The sequence below is a fragment of the Rattus norvegicus genome, chromosome 6, assembly GCF_036323735.1.
Source record: "Rattus norvegicus strain BN/NHsdMcwi chromosome 6, GRCr8, whole genome shotgun sequence".
In the NCBI taxonomy this organism is placed as follows: Eukaryota; Metazoa; Chordata; class Mammalia; order Rodentia; family Muridae; genus Rattus; species Rattus norvegicus.
The window spans coordinates 97602511-97626793 of NC_086024.1; the positions used below are offsets into that span (position 1 = coordinate 97602511).

At 39.2% G+C, this 24283-nt stretch overlaps 1 protein-coding gene across 3 annotated transcripts in view; it reads left to right on the plus strand.

The window, feature by feature from the left end:
* Nucleotides 1–24283, plus strand: part of Mnat1 (MNAT1 component of CDK activating kinase) — a 156033-nt gene that overhangs the window by 51945 nt on the left and 79805 nt on the right. For all 3 annotated transcript variants that reach the window (XM_063261569.1, XM_063261570.1, NM_153472.2), the window contains 4 exons: nt 10802–10954; nt 13286–13359; nt 21298–21401; nt 23904–24044. In XM_063261569.1, the coding sequence (XP_063117639.1) occupies nt 10802–10954; nt 13286–13359; nt 21298–21401; nt 23904–24044 (472 nt within the window). The remainder of the gene's footprint in view (nt 1–10801; nt 10955–13285; nt 13360–21297; nt 21402–23903; nt 24045–24283) is intronic.

Genomic DNA, 24283 nt, shown 5'->3' on the forward strand with positions numbered 1-24283 from the left:
TAATTTAGCTCTTCATGAGAGCATAGTGCATTGTGCATGAGAGAGAGAGAGAGAGAGAGAGAGAGAGAGAGAGAGAGAGAGAGAGAGAGAGCGCGAGCGAGCACGAGCATTGTGTGGTAGATGGAAAGGAACTATAGAGCCAAGGTTTTATGTTGGTTTGTTTTGTTTTTGATATTAGGGAATACTTCTATCAATTAAGAACAACTCAGTAGAGGAAGGCGTTCATAATGCAGGGAAGGGACAATTGCAAAGCTAAAGTACTGATGGGAAGGAAAGAACTGGTTAGTTAACAATGGGGATGGCTTTTTCATTCTGCTGTGAACCAGTGCTATCGTTATGGGCATAGACACAGGTAGATTAATGCAATTAATAGTCTGAAATAAAGTGAATTTTGTCTGATTGCATCTCATATTAATTTATTATGAGGATAGGTCACCAGCTCCTAGTGACATTACATCATGAAATATATGTATGAGGAGAGAAAAGAAAATGTACAATACTTTTCTCAGAGAATAGGGAAAATATATTTAGAAAGTATAGAAGGAATGTCTGGTAGTGTTGAGTGTATGAATTCAGTCTGTAAGATTATAGAAGAAGGTGGTAGACTTCACAGCTTCCAGTCTGCATGGGTCAGGTGGGAGAGCAGTGGAGGCAAGAACAAAGACTGGATATGTTGTTAGGTGCACAACCTAAGTTTGTATAAGCATGAAGTTAGGACCAGGAGGGGAATGGTGTCCAGTCATTGTAGGAAAGGTTCTTGGGAAATCACAGGTCATATTTAGTGCATCTCATCTGAGAAAGAGGAAGAGGTTTTCAGAGAGAGAAATCTTAGAATCAGAGATCTTAGGGAGACAGCTACTGATGTCAGGAGTGAGGGTGAAGGTGGTGAAGCTGTAGGTAAGGGGAATGGGCAAGAATACTTGACCCCAGGGAAAGGAGTGTTAGGATAATGGCTGGGTCATCTAGGAGGATGTTTGAGTTGCCAAAAAGGGTGATGATAACTGTGGGACGTGGGGACATACATCATAAGGTAGATAGATACACAGAGCCATTGAGGGTGGAGAATGGGAGTGTTCCATAAGCAAGGTAAATGTGGTGAGAAGAGAGGGAGGGAGATCTTTGATCATTGTCACATATGTATAAACATATTCAGTTGATATTACAGTGATTATGACAGAAAGACAAAAAGCATACCATATACTTGAATCAGTTTAGGAACTGTGTGGTGTTAAGAAACTGAGACTGTGGGTATGGTTCGGGTTGAGTACTTGCCTAGCATGTGTGAGGTCCTGTATTTGATTGCTAACACAGTGTTCTCCATCCTCCAGAGTTAGTAGTTGAGGATGTAGAGTTAGGAAATTAGCTCTCTAGGTTATGTATGTTTCTCTTTATAATCCCATTGGTTTATATACAACATGTTGTTTAAGAACATAGGCACATCACTTGGAGATGATTTTCCCACTGTTGTATTTTGAAGAATGTGTATGAACCCCGACAGAGGCAGTTGATTTAATGTTATGTGCTTTTGCATACTTTAAGACCTTTTGCATTTTCAGATGTTGTTTTTATTCATTTATTTATTCAGGTCAGGTTCTCAAGTAGCCCAGGTTCGTTTTGAATTTGCCGTGTAGGTGAGACTGGCCCTGAATTCTTGTCTTCCATTTCCTCCTGATACTGCTCCATTACCCCCAACTCTTTATCTTTTACATAGGATTTTTATTTTATTTGGTTTTTCGAGACAGGGTTTCTCTATGTAACTCTGGCTGTCCTATAACTCACTCTGTAGACCAGGCTGGCCTTGAACTTAGAGATCTGCCTGCCTTTGCCTCCTAGGATTAAAGGAGGATGCTCCTACAGCCTGGCTTTTGAGACAGGTCCTCTCTATGTATCATAGGCTACCCTGAACTTGCTATATAGACCAGGAGTGCCTAGAACTCAGAGAAATCCACCTGCCTTACTTCCTGAGTGTTGAGATTAAAGGTGCCACCATGCTATACATCATGGTAAGAGGATGCAGTGGAGGAAACCTTTTTATTCATGGTAGCCAAGAACACAGAGAGTGAATTGGGAGATGGCTCAGTGGTAAGTGCTTGCCATGCAGGCATGAAGATGGAGTCCTCTCTAAACTCCTTTCATTAGGCTCCATCTCCACGCCTTTTCAGTAGCACTGTGCTCTGAGGACAAGCCTTTGGAGAATATTCAAGATTTAAACCATAGCATGGGCCTAACCTGCCAATAGTATGCTGGTTTTGATAGTTACTGTTCAATCTTACTGTGCCCACATAGGCTTAGTGATTTGGGTGCAAGCCCATGAATAATCGTGAATAGAAGATGAATTAACATTAAAATTTCTGGATTCAAGCTTCTACTCTTTCCTCCTTGTTAGGACAAGGAGCTGTAGAAAGGTCAGATAAGTATAATAAGAGTCCCGACTCATAGTAGGTCTCTGTTCTCATTTGGTGGTCATTTAATTGCTTCCTAGATGTGTAGTTAGGGTAGACATGCATGGTAATTTGCAGAAGTCTCCTGTTGGCTCCAGTAGGTAAGTCAAATGAAAACATAAAGCTATGCCTTCCTTTGTTCGGCAAAGTGCAGCACATTTATTACTGAATTTACACATTTCTTACAGAGTTTACACATTTGTTGGGTATAGATTTGATTGTCTGTCTATTGCCAGTACTGCCTTCTGAGAATTTATAGTGTTGGATCCACCAGTGTGGATCTTGCATAATACTATTATACTGATTCTTGCCAAGAGTTCTACTTATAGGAAAGGATTAAGGCACTGAGCCTCAGTTGATAAATATGTTGGTCCAACTCAGTTCTGCTTTATCTGCAATCCTCTGATTGATACAGAAGTAACATTTTTGGTCTCATAAGGATGCAGCTGAAAACCAGGCATGGTGACACACACCTGTAATCCAGCAGTCAAGGGGCAGAAGCAGAGGGTGAATTTGAAGACATCCCGAGTAATGCAGAAAGTCTGTCTCAAAACGGGAATCAGGCATCTGAGGTGCCTGATTGGAGGCAGTCGTCTGCAGGAATTGACAGCATCCTCCAGGATCCTCATTATATAGCTTGAACACATTTTCATTATATGGAGGGTATTTGATGTCCTCAACTGGTAAGATGCATGGTCCCTTACACGCATAAGAGTAGGAGTGCTCTCACTTGGTACCTTCATACTTCTCATTGATGTAATGTTAGGCTATGTGAGTTTAGAGGTCTTGTTAACATAAGGGGAAATGTCTCATTAGAACAGACGTAATGAGGGCTTCTTTAACATGTCCCTGTTGTTTGGTCACTTGGAGCAATTTGTGTCAGAAGATTACTGGGGAAGCAAAAGAGTTAGCATCCAAGTAAGGGCAATTGACTCTTCATTATCGTGAGGGGTTCAGGGAAGAATTTTTCTGGCACCCAGGGAAGCTACTGGAATGTCTCTTGGTGTTCCCAAACCCATTACTGCACTAAATGTACAAGCATAGCAGCTGCAGCCTTCAAAAGGTATAGAACCAGGCATTTAGGGCTTTTAGAGGTAAGGGTTTGGGCAATCATAAAAGCAAGTTGCCATGCCAGCAGCTGTTGGCAGAGGATGAGGGGACTTAGGCGTGGGATGATGCCAGTAATGGCCAGGAAATGAACTGCGGCGTCGAGGCTGCAGGTTGTTCCCTCTTGGAAAGGTTTCCTGTGGAAAAGAGAAAGACTCCTTAATAAGCTCTTCTGGTTAAAGGGATCCTTCTCTAAGAGACAAGTATTTTTGGATGGTTTGTCTAAGCATTTTCTATAGCATTTTATGATTGATTTATAGAGCCCATATAAAGTCTGAATAATTTACGTACTATGGAAAATTGCCTTCCTTTTGTGGCAGGGCTTTCAGTAGTATCACATAATTTTACATAGAAGTTAAATTGAAATAAAATTAAATTTATTAGTCTTTTTTTTAAACATAATTTAAAGTTTTGAAGTTACCTTTAGGAATTTCCTGCCCCAATGTCATAATTATATCTTCCAATAATTTCATTAAAATTTAAACTTTTCTTTTTTGTTTTTGGTTCACATAAAATTTATTTTTTGTATTGAGAAAGATAGCGATTTCTCCTCATCTAGAAAGGCAATGGTGTCTCAAGCATATAACTCAAGTAATCCTGGGGCTCACCATTTGTAGCCCAGGTTGGTGCTGACCTCACAATCTTCCTGCCTCAGCCTTCCAAGTGATGGGATTATAGGGATGAGCCACGCTGCCAGGCTTTCTTTATGTTTTTAAAACTGAAGTATATCTGTATTAAATGAGTCCATGTACATCTTCCTGAAATATCAATTTTACCTAAAAAATGTACAATTGATACTTATTTGTAGGTGTTTTTTAATAAAATAAATAGGACCATTATAAAGACAAGTAAAATTTTCATTAGTTTTTTTAAAAGATAAAATATTGTTAAAAGATAAAATTTTGTAGAAGCGTTGATCTGAGGGAGGGTTGGAGGAACACTTGAAGCTATGTCTGCAATCTTTCTGAAAGCACAGTCTCCTTTGCCTTTAGAGTACTACTGGAAAAAGTGGAGGACTATGTCTCACAGCAGATGTTTTTATTGTCAAAATATTTCTTTTATTGTTATATTTCTAGATTTTGAATACTTTGTATTTTGAAATGTTAGTGTGTTGTCTTTAAGGCAATTGCATTTCTCAAGACCCAGCTCACTTCAGTCTATTTCTTTTTGGTACTTTTATATTTGTGATCTTCATTACTAGAGTGCCTTTGAAGTCTGGTTCTGATAGATTTATTGATTAATTGTTGTAATGGTTAATGCTCACTGTGAGCGTATGTGTACCTATTGCATTTCTGACCCTGTAACCTATGGAAAACTTACACTTCAATGATCACACTGGAGGAAAGGTTGCCTAGACAACCAGAAGATACCCCTGCTGCAAGCTAATATAGAGCCAGAGCCTGTCTCAAAACTTCCTGCGTCTGGTGCCCACAGCTCTGCCCAGTCTCTTCCAGATGCCTCCCTTCTTCTTGAAAACATTACCTTTACTTTATTCCTTGGTCTCTTCCTCCCTCCCTGTCTCTGTCTTTCTCTCACTCTATTTCTGTCTCTGCCTCGATCTCTGTATCCTCCCTCCCCTCCCCTTCTTTATCCTTCTTTCTTCCTATTTTTTTTTTGAAAGGATCTCACTCACTATGTTCTTAAACCTAGTCTCAAACTTCTGAGCTCAAGTGGTCTTCCTGCACCAGCCTCCAAAAGCAGGCGAGACTGCAAGCACCTACCTTCTTTAAAAAATGAAACGAAAACGCAGCGCTGAGAATGGTAACTCATGTCTAATAATCCCAGGAATTGAGTGGGAAACTGAGGAATGAGGATTGCCATGAGGTCAGCCTGGGCTATATAACGAATTCAAGGCCAGCCTAGATTACAGAGTGAGAGACTGTCTTAAAAAACTCCCACACAAAATGAATAGATTAAATTAATTGCATAAAACTGACAATTTTAAAAAGGAGAGTTCAGTGCAGTTTGTACATTTATAGTATTGTTCAAGTATCACCTTTAAATCCTGAAAGGAAACCCAGTATCTGTTAAGCAGTTATTTCTTGTTCTCATTTTAGTAACCATCAGTCTGTTTTCTTGCTTATTCTATATCTTACACAAAACAGGATTATGTAATATGTGACCTTTTGTGTCTTACTCCTTTCACTTGGCATGTGTTTTCCAAGGTTCTTTTTCTGGTTGAATGATTCAGTTGTGTTTACATGCCATGATTTGTTCTGTTCATCTCTTAGTAGACACGTGGTTGTCTTCCTTCTGGCTGTTGTGAACACCGCTCTTTGTGATCGTGCCTGCACATGCATTTGTTTGAGCACCTGTTTTGGGGTTTATGCCTAGGAGTAGAATTGCTTGGTCCATAACAGGTGAACTCTTTTATATTCCCACAAGTAATGTTTGAGGGATTGGATTTCTCTATATTCTTGCTGACACTTGCTTATATAAAATGAAGTCACAGTTAAATTTGCTTTTCCTCTAGTGACTGATCATGGCGTTCTTCGTTACCTTTGGTGATTTGTCCATCCTTCAGCCGTTTGAGCCTTTGCCGGTTTTATTCTCTTTTTGTTCCTGAGCTGTAAGATTTCTTCATCTGCTCTGGATAGCCGGCTTTCATCTTTGTCCTTCCCATTTTATAGATTGTCATTTTACTTCTCAGTAATGTCCTCTGTTGCATAAATAGTTTTTTTTTTTTTTTTTTAAATTTGCTTTTTAGGATAGAATTTTTCTGCCCTGGCTGTCCTGGATCTCCCTCTGTAAGCCAGGCTTGCCTCAAACTCAGAGATCCATCTGCTTCTGCCTCCTGAGTTTGGCCCTAAAGGCATGCACCATGCTTGGCTCCAGTGCAAATCCTTAAAACAATCAAACAAACAAACAAACAAGATAGCTGCAGATTCCCTGGAGCTGCAGATAGAGGTGTTTGGAGATAACTGATGTATGTATTGGGAACTGAACTCCAGCTGCTGTAAGGACAGAGTCAGCATGCTCTTAACTGCTGAATCATTTCTCCAGCCCCTGCGGTACAAATTCTTAAATGTTGATAAAGTTCAGAGAGTCTTTCTTCTCTTTTCTGTTTTTTTTTTTTCTTTTCTTTTCTTTTTTTCGGAGCTGGGGATCGAACCCAGGGCCTTGAGCTTGCTAGGCAAGCGCTCTACCGCTGAGCTAAATCCCCAACCCCTCAGATAGTCTTTCTTTTGTTGCTGTGTTTTGATTTTGCTTTCAGCATAACTGACATAAACAGGTGTTTTCTCTTCGGTTTTTGTTGGTAAAGGCCTGGCTTGGCTGGAGCTGCGAGCAGGAGAGGCTAGAGGCTGCACTAATGAAGCCAAAAGAGAGTGGGAGCCGGGCCACCAGAAAGGGGTTAGGCATGGCTGTGGACCTGCGCACAGGTAGAAGGTTTTGAGGTAGGGTTTTGCTCTATAAACCAGCTTAATATAGAACTTTCTGTCCTTAGTTCAAATTTACGGTGATTCTACTGCCTCAGCCTCCCAAGTTCTGGGATTTATAGGTGTGGGCACCATTCCTGGCCTTAGTTAAATGTTCTTCATGAAAGAAAATAAAATCTGCCACTAGTGATTCTTTCAAAGGGAGTAAGGGAGGGTGTCATCTTGGCCTTTAATAAAGAAAGGAAAACCTTAAATATGTCTTTGAAAGTGTACATAATAATTGACATTTAGACCTTTTTAGCGATTTTTCAAGTGTTCTGTAAAATCTAAGATTTTGTTTGAAAGAATTTTCAGGAATGTTGCAGGCAAGCAATTGGCCACATACTGCTGAGCTGGTGGCTCTGCTGCTGGAGAAATACAACTAGCAATTATCAACTTTCTTAAGTTCTTTTTGTATGTGTATTCTCCATGTCTGTAGACTATAAATACATAGGGAAACATACATGTATGTGCCCATATAAGCAAAACCAGTGGTTGGTTAGAAGTGAGGTATGGAGAAGAGTGAACTGAAGCTTTTCTCTGTGCTTTATGTTGTTTAACATCAAGGGCCTTCATTTCGCAGGTAAAATCAGAAAGAGAAAGGTTGGGAATGTAGTTCAGAGTATGTGCTTAACATGCTCAGGGCCCTCTCTAGTCCCCAAATAAATATGTAAATAAGCAAATAGGTAAAACAAAATGAAACAAAACAGTATATGGCAATTCTAAAGTGTAGCTTGTTGGGACTAGAAAGATAGCCCAGTGGTCACGAGCATGCAGTGGACCTGGGTTCAGTTTCCAGTACCCGCACGGTGGCTCACAACTGTCCATGACTCCCTTTCCGGGAGATGTAACACCTTATTCAGACCTCCATGAGAACTAGGCATGCATGCAGTGCACATATATACAGCAGGCAAAACATGAGGAAATACATTTGGGAAAAAGTTTGTTTTTCTACCCCTTTCTGAAGTGAGGGACAGAGAGAGAGAGAGAGAGAGAGAGAGAGAGAGAGAGAGAGAGAGAGAGTGTGTGTGTGTGTGTGTGTGTGTGTGTGTACACAGTAAATTGAACCTAGGGTTCCACTTATCCTACCACACATTTGAACATTGTGCTACCCCATAGCAATACTGTTTCATTATTTTGACTTTAAAGCAGAGTTTTAAAGACTAAAACAACTGACAATTTTATTTCACATTTTATAATGCAAGTGACAACACAACTTCACTTTTTTTTTATCCTTATTCCCTCTTTCACAACTATTGTCTTGTTAGGAAGGGGGACTTTGTTTTTGTTTTTGTTTTTTTTTTAAATCATGAAGCTAAAACACACTCAGGCTCAGCACTAAGATCTGAGGAAACAGAACAAGTAATACCAAACTAATAAGGAACCCATCTGCTCTATATCTGTCTAGCTGGGTCATGCCAGTCCCAGTGGGCACTGTCATAGTGCTAATGGGAGGTCTCATAATTGGAGATGTTGGGACCATGGATATGTGCTTGGCCCTATTCCAGCAGCCAGTCCCTTGGGCATCCTCCAAGGAGGAGGAGGGTCTATTGTTGGCATCATGGGAGGGTCTGTCAGTGGGGTGTAGTACCATACCAGGGTAAGAAGGACCAGAGACTGTGGAGAAGCAGGGTCATGGTCCCTGCAGAAGGAGGAGTAGAGAAAGAGCTGGAGGTATCTTTAGTTGTTGAAATGTAGCTGCTATTTTGTCAATCAGGCCCTTGGCCGCTCTTTCATCTCTTCTTGGTAGCAGTCTTTCACGTTTTCTTAGTGTTTTCTACCACTGTAGTAATGTGTCTTTCTCATAGAGAATCATGGGTAAGGTATGTATTTGTGGTGACTTGAATAAGAATGTCTCCCATAGGCTCACAGATGCAAATGCTTGGTCACCAGAGAGTGGCCCTGTTTGAAAGGATTGGAAGGTGTGGCCTTGTTGGAGGAAGTGAGGTTTCAAAAGCCCAAGCCAAGCCTAGCATCTCTCTCCAGGCCAGCAGATATAATAACTCTCAGCTATTTTTTCTAGCACCATTTCTGCTTGTGTGCCATTATGATGATAATGGACTAAACCTCTGAAATTATGATCAAGCCCACAATGAAATCCTTCCTTGTATATGACTTGACTTGGTCAAAGTGTCTCTTCAAATAGAATGCTGACTGAGATGGTATTACAGTAAGTCACGTCAAAACTTGAGCATGTTGCTCTGCATGGGAAGTGATTAAAGCGGAATTTTAAAAAGTGGAAATGTGCAAATAATAAACAAATAATATATGTTTAATATATAAAACACTAAGGAATATTTATTTTGTTTGTGTGTTTATATATATATATGTATATGTTTAGGATGGTATATGTATGTGTATTATATGTACATGGGCGTGTGGCTATATGTACCACTATGCTTGTTTGGGGATGAGAGGATGATAGTGGGCATCCTGTTCTGTCACTCTCTGCTCAATTCCTTTGAGGTGGTATCTCACTGACCCTGGAGCTAGGTAGTAGCTATCAAGCCTCTCCAGTCCTCACCTCTGTTCCCCACAGCACGAGGGTTAGAGATGCCTATGTGCCGATGCCCAACTTTTTACTTGGATCTGAACTCAGGTCCTCATTTTGTATAAAATAAGTGTGCCTACCCATTGATCTATCTTTTCAGCCTAAATATGAATATTTTAGAAATATTAAGATATTTAACATCTATTCTGAATAACTGAATTATTAATTGAATCTAGTCTCTAATGCCTGGAAATAAGGAATTTTTGAGGCTTTGTACTTTTAATATTTCATATGATTCTTTCCTTATAAACTATAATTGATTAAAAATGTTCATTTTCAACTTCTGTAGTCGAGGTCTCTTCTAACCTCAAGTTGTAGTAGAAATGAAATATTCCCTTTACCTCCAAGTTCAGAGTGGTTTTTCTTAAGGTTTCGTTGATCTTGGGAGTGACTGCTATGCTCTGTGAAATTTTTTGTCATTAAGATTTTAAAATTTACAATGATTTAGAGTGTATATTTTTTTGTGTATGAGAGAGAGGTCGGGAAATAGAAAGGGGGGAGAGGGGGAGGAAGGGAGGGAGGGGCAGGCCAATGTTGGATGTTTTCCTCAGTTGCCCTCCACCTTATGTTTTGAGATGAGGTCTCTCAGTGAATCTGGGCTCACATGTTATCCAGGCACTTTTACTAGGTAGTGTCAGAGCATCCTTCTGTCTCTGTTTCCTCAGTAATGGGATTACAGTATTGCGCCACCACACCCAGCTTTTCTGTGGCTGCTGGAAGCCCAAACTCATGTCTTCATACAAACACTTTCCTGACTGAGCTATCGCTTCAGCCCCATTTTGGCATTTTGAGTTGGGGATGCTTGGAACATTTTGGAAGTGCCATGATAGTGCATAGGGAAGCCTTGTCATTCCTCATCTCTTCTGTGTTCCTTTCTTTTTAGTACTTCATTCAATTTATTTACTCTTTATAGTTCTATAATTGATAATCGTCTTGGTTATCTATGTCTGAAAAGTAATTGCCAAATAAAAATGGTATTCCAAAGTTTTGTTTTCTATGAAATTGTAAGTATCAATGAAAATTTCATCCCCAATCCTCAATCCTACATTGAAGGGCAGATGCGTAGATTTGAATACTACCTTAAATATTATGTTTTCTTTCTTTCTTTACTTCCTTTTGAGAATTTCATACAGGAATACCATGTTTACAGCATTTCCCTCCCTTTGTCTCCCTACTCTAGTTCTTTCTGTCTCCCCCAATTCCTTTCACATTCATGACCCCTTCTTGTTTAACTATTATTATTACTACTATTACTACTATTGCTACATTATGTTCTTTCTTTATAGGTGTGAGAGTTGTGTGGACTTACTGTTTGTAAGAGGAGCTGGAAACTGTCCGGAGTGTGGCACTCCACTGAGAAAGAGCAACTTTAGGGTACAGCTCTTTGAAGATCCCACTGTTGACAAGGAGGTTGAAATTCGGAAAAAAGTACTAAAGATGTAAGTGTTACTGTCATGGGGTTTGGCTAGCAAAGAAAACAAAAACAGTTATTTCAATAGTCGCTATTATTATTTGCTTACGTAATTTTGAATAAACTGGCAAGTAACAAAGTAGTTATAAAATCATCTATATACTTGTTTTACAAAATTTGTTGAGTTTATAGAGAACTGTATAATATCTAACCTTTGTTAAAGGAAAGCCTTCTTGATGTCTTCACAGTTTGTTTATTTGCTATTTATTACTTGTCAAATAAATATCTGTTTTATGTATTAGCAGTAATTAAGATATGTATAAAATAACTGTAAACCTTCCCATGGCTTACTAATAAAGTAGCATAGGCTATTAAAGAGGCAAATTAAAGGAGCAAACAAAACAAATTTATTATAAAGACTAAAGAGGTGACATTTAAGTGTCAGTTTGAAGCTTATTTCAACACTTAAATATTAGCTATACTTTTTTTTGGGCATGCATGTGGGTATATTTTTATGATTTGTTAGTAGTTTTGAGTTTCATTTTATTTGCCCTTTTGTTATAAGGTACTTTATTATTTTAAAATTAATACATTTTCTTAAGGTTTTGTTTTGGTTTTGGGGATTGAACCCAGTGCCTTGAGTACTCTAAGCTCTGCCTCTGAGCCGCATGTCTAGCCTGTACCTCACTTTTTTTTTTCTTTTTTCTTTTTTTCAGAGCTGGGGACTGAACCCAGGGCCTTGCGCGTGCTAGGCAAGCGCTCTACCACTGAGCTAAATCCCCAACCCTGTACCTCACCTCTTAATCTTTAGAAATGGTTTATTTTGTTTTTAAATTATCTGTATTGTAAGTGTGTATCTGTGTGTGGACTTACACATATGAATGCTGGTGCTCTGGGAGCCAGAGGTGCTGGTGTTAGATTCACCAGGAGCTGTGTAACAGGCAGTTGTAATGTACCAGATGGGGTGTTGGGAACTGAACTCTGGTCTTCTGCAAGAGTAGTACAGTTTCTTTTTTCTTTCCTTCTTTTCATGTCATTAGTTCATTTATAATCTTATCTAGAATGAGAGTTCAAGAGTTTAAGCCACTTTTCAGAGACCACACCTCTTGAATATTTTTCATTATCTGTTAAAATAAAGGGTGAGTTAGGCATCCTTGCCTCCCAGTTTCTTGGTGCCATACTCTGTAAAGAACGGTGCAGCAAATCTAGATCCGGCACGCAGTCCTAGCCAATTCCTCCTGGAGCCCTCCTCATAGTGTCTGGGATGGAGCATGGAGGCGGTGGGCCTCTGGTGCCCTGCCCAACATGGGGTGAAGAGAAAGAAGGCAGAAGGAATGGCCACAGCACTCAAGCTTCCTTTTTTGTGACCTTGCTATCCCAAGTGTAATACAGACCCTTAGCCACTGAGCACCTCTCTGGCCCCTTTCAGTTCTTATTTTTGGGGGTCTATATTTTACTAATGGTTTAGTAACATCTTGCTAGTTATGGTAGATTTGTAATACTTTTATCAGTGACCCAGCTGATCTTCTTTTCACTTGTATTACTTCAAAGAGCCGTCTTTTACATTCTGATCTTTCATCTTTAACTTTTTCAGTTTTGTCATTATTCACAGGTACATTACATTTACTTATTTTTGTGACCCCCACTCCCCAAATGTTGATGTTGTAGGGTTTTTTTCTCTGTGTAATCCTTGCTGTCTTGGAATTCACTCTTAGACCAGGCTGGCCTTGAACTCACTAATCTGCCTGCCTCTCCCTTCCGGGTTTGGGATTAAAGATGTGAGCCACCACTTGCTGGCACACCTAACATTTTTTAGATCATATTGTCATGAAAAAAATGAGAGTACTTTTTTCAACTGAGCTTCAGTTTTCTGGGATTAATGGCTCTATAATAAATAAGTAATATAATTTACAGTGATATGTCTTACTTAAGTTGTTTTCTAAATCCCTGAAGTAGGTCATTACATCTTTTTACCTTGGTCTTTTAAGAATTGTGCGTGCGATACTGTTCTCTCCTGATTCTACATTACTCTCTAATCATAAGAATTTGAAGAATAGTGTTTTTGAGCACATGCATAGCTCAGTGGTAAAACACATGCCTTTTGTGAACAGAAATCCACCTTCCACACCCTCCAAAAGAACCAGAAAAACAAAACAAAACAAAACCAACAACCCCCCACCCTCCAAACCCAGCTTTCATTCTTGGTTTAGTTTTAAACCTGGCATCAAGAATACAGTGTTTTACATAGTAAGCAGTCTTTTTGTATACATCATTCTTGAATTTGGTAGGGTTACGCAAGCTGGTTATATAAAATGGTCTACAATGACTTGTAATACTTTGATATTTTTCTTCTCTGTAGATACAATAAAAGGGAAGAAGATTTTCCTAGTTTAAGAGAGTATAATGATTTTCTGGAAGAAGTGGAGGAAATCGGTATGTTTTAATTTGATATGCCAGCCTTGAGAGATCTTGTGCTGTTCTCTTTTAAATGACTAGACAATGTCTCACACAAAAGGCTTCTGATGGATTTTGATGTAGTAGTGGTTGCCAATGTTCACAGGTTACTTTTTTTTTTTTGCAGTCGATTTACATTTGCCAAATTTAAATCATACTAAAGGGCATTCTTGAGTAATTTTATCTTGGAGAAATTATTAGTAGAGGTAGCATTCTTTAGCTAAGACAGAGGGTGTATGGGCACTTACCAGCTCTACCCAAGCATATAAGCAACAGGAAGTGCTTTGATCGACTTTGTAGGTGTTCTTTCTCCTCTGTCTGTGATAAGGAGATAAAAACGTTCACTGTCATTTATGCTGTCGTGTAACAGTAGGTTGGGAAGACTTTGAAGCATTTGACTGTTGAGCATTTGACTAGTCAGGGTTTTCAAGGCAGATGTTAGAATGGTCTTAGCGTTTCTTTTCAGTGTGGTGAGTCATAAGGTGTTTGCCTCATAAAAGTGTATTGTTTCTGTCTGCTTCCCCTCTGTCAGTGATGGGCTAGGAATGGACGTTTATTTCATTTTTGCTAAAGAGAGTTTCAGAACTGCTAAAAGGTATGGAAGTTGTGAAATACTGATTAAAAATTATGCTTTTTAATGTGTGATAATTAGACTTGGTGAGATGACTCAGCAGGTAAGGGTGCTTGCCACTAAGCATGAAGACTTGAGGCCTGTCTCTGCCCCCGCCCCCCCCAAAGTGGAAGGAGAGCATCAGCTCTCCAAGTTGTCCTCTGGCCGCCACATATGTGCACTAAATAAATAAATGTAAAGCACACATTAAGTAAGTAAAAATAAAACAGAAAGTTGCTGTATTTATTACAGAGTACAGGTTTAGAAATGATAAAAGGGAATAGCCTGTGAAAATTAGACTGAAACTGTGAGCGTCAAACAGTCATCTTTTTATTTTCCCAATTTAAACTTTATTATTAAAATATAATAAAAGGAATCATTAGAAAGTATTATATATAAAAGATTAGAAATTCAAATTCTTCAGAATTAGTATTACATTTTTTAAAAATTTCCTTTTAAAGTCTGAGTTATTTATTATGTCTCAGTGGGAGCATGTACAGAATACAGTAGGAACATGTGCAGAAAATAATTTAAGTATTTTTCTGATCTATTTTAGTATCTTAGAACTGGTGCTTTTTCATTCTAATGTACTCATTTGTGCTTTGTGTCTACTAGCAGCCATGAGAACCTGAGGATTGTACTAAGAAGATGGTAGAATTGTGAATGCCAATGTGTTTAGAAGTAGGCACGAGTATTAAAGGACAGAGTAAGCTTGGGAAGTATGATTATACAACATGTAGTATTTTCTTTTCTTTGAGAGGGAGTCCCACTGTTTAATGTATGTCATGTTGGCTTTGAGCTTGCAAAGAATCTTCTTGCCTCTGCTTCCCAGAGTCTGAGATTATAGGCATGAACCATCATACCTGGCCTATAATATTTTTCTCTCTTTCTGTGTATGTGTATGTTGGTATGTATACCCATGCATATGTGCATGGAGGCCAGAGGAAAGTGATGGGTATATTTCTCTGTTATTCTCTACTTCTTAAAACAGGGTTTCTTGCTGAATGTGGAGCTCACCTATTGGCTAGACTGGTTGGTGAGCAAATCCCTGGAATTTCCTGTCTCTGCATCTCAGTGCTTAGGTTACAGATTTATGCTACTGTGCCTTGGTTTTTATGTGGGTGCTGGAGATCCAAACTTCGGTTCTTATGTATGTATAGCAAGCAGTTAACCAATGAGCCACCATCTTACCCTGTATCACCAGATACAGAATCTATCAGTACATTTGACTTGAAAATGATTATGCTTTTATATATATATATATTTTTGTGAGGGTGTGTCTTTAAAGTGCGCAGAAACTCTGAACCATTGTCTAGTAGTTGTCTCATTGGAGCTTCTTACATTTCCCTGTTCTTCCATAGACTGTGCTGACTCATGCCGCAGCATAATGATGCATGGTAAATGCTCTCCATTAAAAGCTGTCTTCAAGTGCGTCTCTATTCTGCTCTCCAGCTCAGTTATACACCATAAATTATTTGCATCAGTGATCAAGCTTTCTCAGGCCAATTGTGCTTATTATATTATGTAATTTATTCCAGAATTATGTAACTATGCTTTTGTTTCCCTTTAAAAATTAGAAACAGCACTTTAGGTAGTAGTTATGATTTATATAAGAAGCCGAACTTCAAATAAAGATGAGACTTTATTCAGTTAGAGAATGACTGCTTGTCTTAAGTTTCTTTTCTATTGTTGAGATGACACTCGATGACCAAGGCACTCGATGACTTATGGAAGACAGAGTTGAATTTGGCTTATATCTTGATTTACACTCAGGAGACAGAGCACACTGGAAATGATTTGAGTCTTTTGAAACCTCAAAGGTAGTGACATAGCTCCTCTAACAAGGTCACAATCCTTCCTCATCCTTTCCAAACAGCTCCACCAACTGGGGACCCAGTATTCAAACACATGAGCCTGTGGGGGCCATTCTTACTCAAACCACCACACTGCTTTAGTTAGGGTTCCCTAAAGGAACAGAATCAGTGGAATGAAAATTATATTAATTCATTTTGTGTGTGCGTGTGTGCGTGCGTGTGTGCATGTGTGGTATATGCTATAATTAAATTAGTTTTCACTGAAATAGTAACAGTAGCTGTGTCACATCTGAGAGGCTGCAGCACTTGTAGTTTCTTGGTCCTTGAGTTTGGACTGTCTTCCACAGTCAGGGTCCCACCATGCCTGTCTCATACAGGAGAAGCTGACAGCTTGGGAGTTGCTCAGTCTATGGGGTGATGTGCCTCAATTGTCCCCATCTGCTGTGAAGACAGAGAGGGTTGGTGGATCCCCCATTCCTCAGTCAATGATAGAAACCTGGAGAAGCTGGTTCTGATAGCAACAAAGGAACTACCATCACCAGCAGCATCAGGGTAAATTCATGTGGTAGCAAGAGGGAGGCCAAGCAAGCAAAAAGTAAGTCAGCTTCCTCTTTGGGCTGCTCCTGGAAGGTGCATTTGGTGTGGCCTTTCCACTTCCAATTAGGTAATCAGTACAACTTCTCAGGCGAAGCTCCATGCTCAAATGTTTCTATGGTGGCAAACTTACATTAAAATCAACTGTCTCAAGTGCATATTTATAGTATGTATTGTTCAATTAAAATATTCTTGAGGGAGGAAGTGAGGAGGAAATCAGGGGGCAGAGAGGAGAAAAGGAGAGGAAGAGGAGAGGACTCTTCACATTACAGGGCTTCACCAGAGCAAAGGAGATACAAAATAAAGACAGTCCACAGAAGAGGAGGAGCCATTTGCAGACCATAACACTACCATTAACTACTTTAGCAATTCCTTTTCTACTGCTGTGATAAAATTCCATGACCTAGGTAACTTTGACAAGAAAGAGCTTACTTTGGCTCACTGTCCTGGAGGGATAAGAGTCCATCGTCGTCATGGTAGGGAAGCATGACAGTAAGCAGTAGACATGGTGACTCGAACCACAAGCGTGAATCAGAGAGTGCATGTGTAGGGAATGGCAAGAGTGTCATTAAGCCTTCCCAAACAGCACTACCATCTGGGACCATGCATGTCTGAGGCTATGGGGACATGTCATTCAAACCATCACATCTCCGAAATTTATACAAACCTTTAATAACTCTATGGCAAGAATGCAAATAACCTTATTAACAAGTAGACATCTCTAGAAAACTACAGATAGCTAATAGGTATCTGCAATGACCCTCAGCATCACTAATTATCAGGGAAATGCAAATTAAAATCGCAATTAGATACCACCTGTTAATTGGTCCCAGTACAAAAAAAGAGCATGCAATGTGATTGGTTTGCTAATCAGATTGCTGCAGTCCGTATGTTTACATATACCAACTATCACATTGCATCCTGTACATATATCCAGTTATTGCTTGTTAAAAAGGCTGGAGAGGTAGTTCAGTGGTTGAAAGCGGGGCTGTTCTTCAGAGCATCCAGGTTTGATTCCCAGCACTCAGGTGGCGTCACACAACTGTTTGTAACTCTGATCCCAGGACACCTTAAGCCTTCTTTTTGCCTCCAAGGCCACCGGGCAGACATGTTGCACAGATATGCACTGATACGCATGTAGGCAAAACACCCATATCTTTTGTTTTTTTGTTTTTGTTTTGTTTTGTTTTGTTTTTGAGACAGAGTTTCTCAGTATATCCTTAGCTATCCCAGAAATAGCTCTGTAGACCAAGCTGGCCTTGAATTCACAGAGATCTGCCTGTCTAAGCCTCTTGAGTGCTGGAATTAAAGGTGTGTGCCACCACTGCCTGACTAAAACACCCATACTTATTAAATTTTCAGGAGTATATATGAAATAAGAAACTGTAAACTTGGTTGTCAGTAAGGTTTAGTCGGTGGCTCATGGAGAGTCAGTGAAGTTTTTAAAAGATGGTTTCAGTAGTATGGATAAGAAGTAAGGAACTCAAGAGTAAAGAGTAGTGGTGGCCATAGTAAAGGACATTTTAGAGAATATTCACTCACTGATTTGACATTGGGAGTTAGAAAGAATAGACAGATGACTTGGAATATGACCTTGAACACTTCCGCTCAGTGGTGTAAATCAAGATAATGCAAGTTGGAGGGCTGGGAGAGCTGGCCAGGTGCCTTCTCTGCAAGCTTGAGGACCTGAGTTCAACTCCCGAGACCCAGGTGAGACGATCAGTTGTGCTGGCTGGTGTTTGTAATCCCAGCACTAAGGAGGCAGAAACAGCAGATCCATGGGGCTTGAGGCCTGCCAGCCTAATCCACGCCACACATTCTGTCTCAAACAAGGTAGATGCCAGGTCGTGATGGTGCACACCTTTGCTCTCAGCACTCAGGAGGCAGAGACAGACGAATCTCCACCAGTTCAAGGCCAGCCTGGTCTACAGAACAAGTTTCAGGACAGCCGGAGCTACACAAAGAAACTTTGTCTTTGGGGAGAAAAAAAAATTATAAGGTTGATATCCTCCATTAAATAAATGATACCTGGCATTGGGGATTTGGCTCAGTGGTAGAGCGCTTGCCCTGGATTCTGTCCTCAGCTCTGGAAAAAAAAAAAAAGACAAAAATAACAGAAAATGATACCTAAACTCATCCCTTTTCCCTCAGATGCATACACACATATGTATACCTGTACTCGCTACACATCCCTTTCCCAACAAAAGGCAATGCAAGTTGTAGAATTATTATTATTTTTTAGTTGGTTTGTTTTGTCACACGGGGAGTCTGCAGAAATAAGGGTTGGAATAAAGATATTAGTTTGGTTCTACCACTTAGTTCTGTGGCGTTGTTCTGATTGTTATTGTAGGAATAAAACTGTTTCAGAGTCTTGTTTCTGTAGCTGTCTACTTTTGCTTTCAAAGATACTTTGATGCCTGTATTGACTTTCTCTATTACTCAAAGAACAAAATGTTAGTTTAGTAGACACTTACTGATGACCAGAGTGAGCTTCATACACACCATAATTTTCAAAATTCTGAGACAGGCACTTTTAGTCCTCTTGTATATACAGAACAAGCACAGAGAATCCAAGTATTATGCACAAGTTCACATTGCTAGTAAATAGTTTGCCTAGTAGACTTTTCTCGCTCACAGTGCTTTGAAAATACATGATAGGCCTAAGGAGTAGTTAGTGGTCTATGTGTGGAATATGGGGTACTGAAGAATAGTCAGAGATAAGAGTGGAGCATATAGGCTTTGGTGTGGTGTGGTAGTAAATGCATGCAAATTCTAATACCCAAAAGACTGAAGCAAGATGGTCATGAGTTATAGACCAGCCTGGGCTGCAAAGGAAACCCTGTCATAAAACAAACAAACAAAACAAACAAACAAATCAAAAAGACCTCACACCATCTACTAGCCCATCGCCAATAAGGAAGTTGTCTGGAGCTGTTTTTGAAAGGTGTGAAGAGCTGTCTTTGACTTTGGTGGTGTAGTAGAAGGGTAGGTGCTTACACATAGACTAGAGGTTTAGAGACAGGAGGTTAGCTCAGGCCAATGTTTGAGGAGGCAGAAAATGGGGATGAAGATATATTGTTAAATAAAGGTCATTATGAATTCCTTGAATAGCATACATATAAAAATTAAAATGTGCAATTTTGAATGATGGTATCAGAAACTTACAACAGAACGTACATGTGAAGATGAGCCTTTCTGTGGCATTAACATCAGGCCCTTCTCTGTGAGCAACATGACAATAGGCACATAGAACTTTCTGTGCCTCCTTGCCCCAGGGGCCATCTCAAATATTTGTTTTTTGCTTCATAATAATCAGATTATTCTTTGAGTGCAAAAAAGACTTATTTTTAAAGGATAAGAAAGCCCAAAGGGCTTTAATTGTAAATTCAGAATGTCAAAAGACTTTAAAATTGTACTTAAATAATGTTAAATCTTCCAGAAAATATAATAGGTTTTTTGTTTGCATTTAATTCTTGATTAGAGTCAGGTCAACATCTGAGCTACAACAGCAAACAGAGGGTCAGATGATTGCTACAGAGAGTTAGTTGCTGTCCCTTCTCTGAGGCTGCCATGACATTGTGGTTCCTGCGACATGAATATGCTTGCTTCATCTAAGAGGTTTTTGTCTTAGTAATTCAATTTTATGATCCTTATTTTTGAAAGAGGTTATATTATCTGTGATCACAATTTACATCTATAAGTTTGCTAATACCTTTATTTTCTAAGTGAAAATGAAATAAACATAGTCTGTTTGCTTTTATTAGGTTTATTGTGGCATTTATAATTATAAAAGAAATTAATTTCATCTAACCATATAAATTTCACTTAGAACTGAAGTTTACTTGTTTTTCACTTATATTTAACAGCAAGTTTAAAACAGTAGTAAATAAACATTCTAGTAGGTATAACAAGACATGTACATTACAAAATTATATAGTATAGAAAGTAGACAAGTTGAAGAGACTGGTAAGAAGTAATGTTTTTTTTTAGCATTCACAGAAGGGGAATTGTTAGTGCAAAGTGAGGTAAGGAAGAGCTGATGATTAAGATGGAGATGGTGGGGGGTCAGATCTTGAGATTGACATTGTTCTCTGGGTGTAGATTGGAAAGCTGCAGTCTCAGATATGTGGAGCTTCTATAGGGGGAAGTTACTAGTTGGGCAAGCATTTGCAGAAACAACAAATTCGTTCTTGATAAAAGTTCAGAGTTTGGGATTTATCTACATCACAGTGCTGACTCTAATGATTCTTAGCCGTATACTTTGGCCGAGCTATTTGTTAGTTTTAGACCACATCTGGGACTGGGGAGATGGATCAGTGGGTAAAGGTACCTGCTGCAAATCTGATGACCCGAGTTCTACTCCTGGGAACCATGTGGTGGAAGGAGAGAACTGACACCTGCAAGTTGTCTTCTGACCTTCACACACTGGGTAGAGCACAAACACACGCGCGCACACACACACACACACACACACACACACACACACACACACATTTAATAACACAACCCTATACCTGCCATGTATGAATTAGGCTAAGTGAGGCAATTAGATCAAGTACCTGTATTACATATTCCATAGATGTTTGCAATATAGGTAACTTAGTCTTTGATTTATTTTTATTAAGTTTACGTTTGTGTGGGTGTTCATGTGTGTGTCCCTAGATGTACCACATAAGTGCCTCTGTAGAGGGCAGAGATTAGCAGATAGTCCTGGAGCTAGAGTTAAAGGTGATCATGAGCGACTCAATAAGATAGATAATTAAAAGATACAAGTAGAACCATAAAGACTGTTAATCCCATGAGTAAGAAATCAGAATGCTGACTTTTTGGCTTTTATAATCACCTTAGGATTTCTATTAAAACTATAAAAATTTATGACAGTGTTTCCTTTTGTTACAGTTTTCAATTTGACCAACAACGTGGATTTGGAGAACACTAAAAAGAAAATGGAAATATATCAAAAAGAAAACAAAGATGTCATTCAGAAAAATAAATTAAAGCTGGTTGGTTGCTAAGTATTTTCTTTTGTATGAGTAACATCTTTCACATAATATTTAAGAGGATTTTATTAGCTCTTTAATATATTGTGTTCTAATCATATTCACCCCCCACTTTTTTCAATTCTTCAATTTACCCCTCCCTTCCCCACCCACCTGTCTTCATGTCCTTTAAAGAAGTATTTCAAAAGAAATTTGTGCTGCTCAGATATTCTCATATGTGTGGTTTTCTACCAGAGCATGGTTGACTAACCAGGAGCATCGCTCTCAGAGAAAATTCTTTGTCCTTCTCACAGCAGTTATTGATTTCCAATAGCTCCATGGCCAGAAGTGGAATTGTGTGCGCAACTTCCTCTCTGTGTGGGATTTGGTCTAGCCTAGGTTGCTCTGATGTGTTCTGAAGACATTTTTATAGTCATCTACTGCTTCAGGCGCTTAGACTCTTCCTGCTGCCTCTTCTCCGTTGATCCCTCAGCCTTAGGAGGAGAATGTGCAGGATATATGTTCTCTTAGGAGGAGAATGTGCAGTATATATGTTTTCTTTAGGAGTGAGCGTTCTTCAGTCTCTTAGTCTCTGCACCCTGGCCAGTTGTGGACCACTGTTAATCACAAACTAGTTTCAATAAAAGTTTCTCAGATTAGGGTTAATAGATACTTTGATCTATGAGTATAACACTAAGTCATTAAGAGATGCTTTGACATTATATCCATTTAGAGGTGTAATAGTAGTAGATTCTCTCTTAGGGACTATTTCCTGTCTAGCCACAAGTTCAACAGTGGTGCCAAGTAAGGATTTCTTCTTATGGAGCGGGCCTTAAATCAATGAGACAGTGGTTGGTCACTCTCATGATGTTTGTGTCACTATTGCCCCACTGGGTATGTCTTCTACAACAGTTGTAAGTCTCAGAGTTCACAGCTGAGTAAGGTTGATGATTACTCTCCTCTTCTGGTAACATACAAAGAGTGCCTTCTAGCACCATAAAAGCTAGGTAGCAGGGATAAAGTTTCTTTCCATACTGGCCTGATTTTACCAGGTTCTAGGACTCTCCTTCTCACTGTCTAATGAGGAAGATGATTATTGATAATAGCTTGTATTGTTTGGAGATCTATGGAACCTCACTGGCCAATAATTCCAAAAGAAGTAACTCATACCTAGAATTGGGGTTTTTATTTTCTAATCTCTCAAGTTTATTAGGGACATTGTTGTTCTGTTATATATAATTTTAATTGTTTATATATATTTTATAGTTTAGAAAGCTTCAGTAGTAGTAGTAGTAGTAGTAGTAGTAGTAATAGTAGTAGTAATAGTAGTAGTAGTAGTAATAGTAGTAGTAATAGTAGTAGTAGTATATTTCCATATATCTTTTTGAAAGGACTTTAGTATTTTTATTCCTCTCCATTATACCACCTTTACCTTCCCCTTTGCTCCCAGTTTAACCATTCCTAGACCATTATTTCAATCTAACTCTTTATGCCAGAGCAGTTCTCACTCCATTCTCTGGAAAGCCACTCCCCATGGCTCCTTAGTAATGCCCTGACTCTTGTGAGCATTGCAAATGTGACACATAACGGAAGATTCGAGCTAATCCCACAGATGAGAGAATGTGACATCCCTCTAGGATTGGAGTACCTCAGCAAAAATAAAGTCATATTTATTAGTACCAGGATGTGGACCTTTAATCTGTTTATATTACGTGTAGTCTCAAGGAAAACATATCACCATTATCAATATTGTCATTCCTACATACACTGTGTATGCTGTATCCATACTTGATGTGCTTAATTGGAGACACTGACAGCGTGTTGTTATATCTTCTTATGCTTGCTCTTACTAATCCTCTTGGATAAAGTTGGACTCCCTTCTTAACTCAGAAGCTTGTGTTAAGAGCATTGACTTCTGTAACAAGGGTTTAGGAATTGGTAAAATGATTAGGAGAAATGCTCACAATAGTAGCAGGCTGACTTAAGGAGAGCAGAGAAGACAGAGTAAACTGAAATGGCTTTGAGCTTTGAAAATGAGTTCCCTTGAGGTGTGGGTTTGCTGTCCTCAGAATATAATAGACCTTGTTTAATTTTGCACATAATGAGGTTATAGCATTGGGGTGTAGCTCCTTTTTTTCCTTGAAAACTTGGTGTTTTGTTGAAGGAGGAATTTGCCTAATGTGTGAGTTAAAAAGAAAATCCATGTTAAGTTCTATACATTGCAGTATTTCAAATTGTCTATAATAATTACAAATTCACCCCACCCCATCCTGCTAGCCAGTACTGGCTAGTTATTCCATCGTTGCTCGGGCTCAGTGGACTTGGTGTGGTGTTTGTCCTTGTCTGGGATAGTGCATGCTCACGTAAAATAACAAGTGTCCTAGTTGGTTCTCTATGGAATTGTTACATTATTAAAGCACGAGTGATTAATTTGCTTTATGCTTCTAGTAAATAAAGTAGAAGACTGGTATAGGATTGCTATTGGCTGATAAACTAATTCCATTCCTTATGGAAATGTCTGTTTAGACTCGGGAGCAGGAGGAATTGGAGGAAGCATTGGAGGTAGAACGCCAAGAAAGTGAACAACGACGACTGTTTATTCAAAAGGAAGAAGAGCTGCAGCAGATTCTGAAAAGGAAGAACAAGCAGGCCTTTTTAGATGAGCTGGTCAGTAAAATGCAGCTACCTCTTAAAAATTTATCTTCCCATGGGTTTTGCAGAACAATGGCATTTAATAGCAGTTCAGAGTGTTCCTGCTTTAGTTTACTTTCAGTTTTGCCCCAATACATTTACATTAAAAAAACGTTTATTTATTATTATTGTGCATAAGGCTGGTACTGGGTGGAGAGCATGTGCCTGCCAGGATGTGTATGTGGGGGTCAGAGGATAATGTTGAGTTGGTCCTC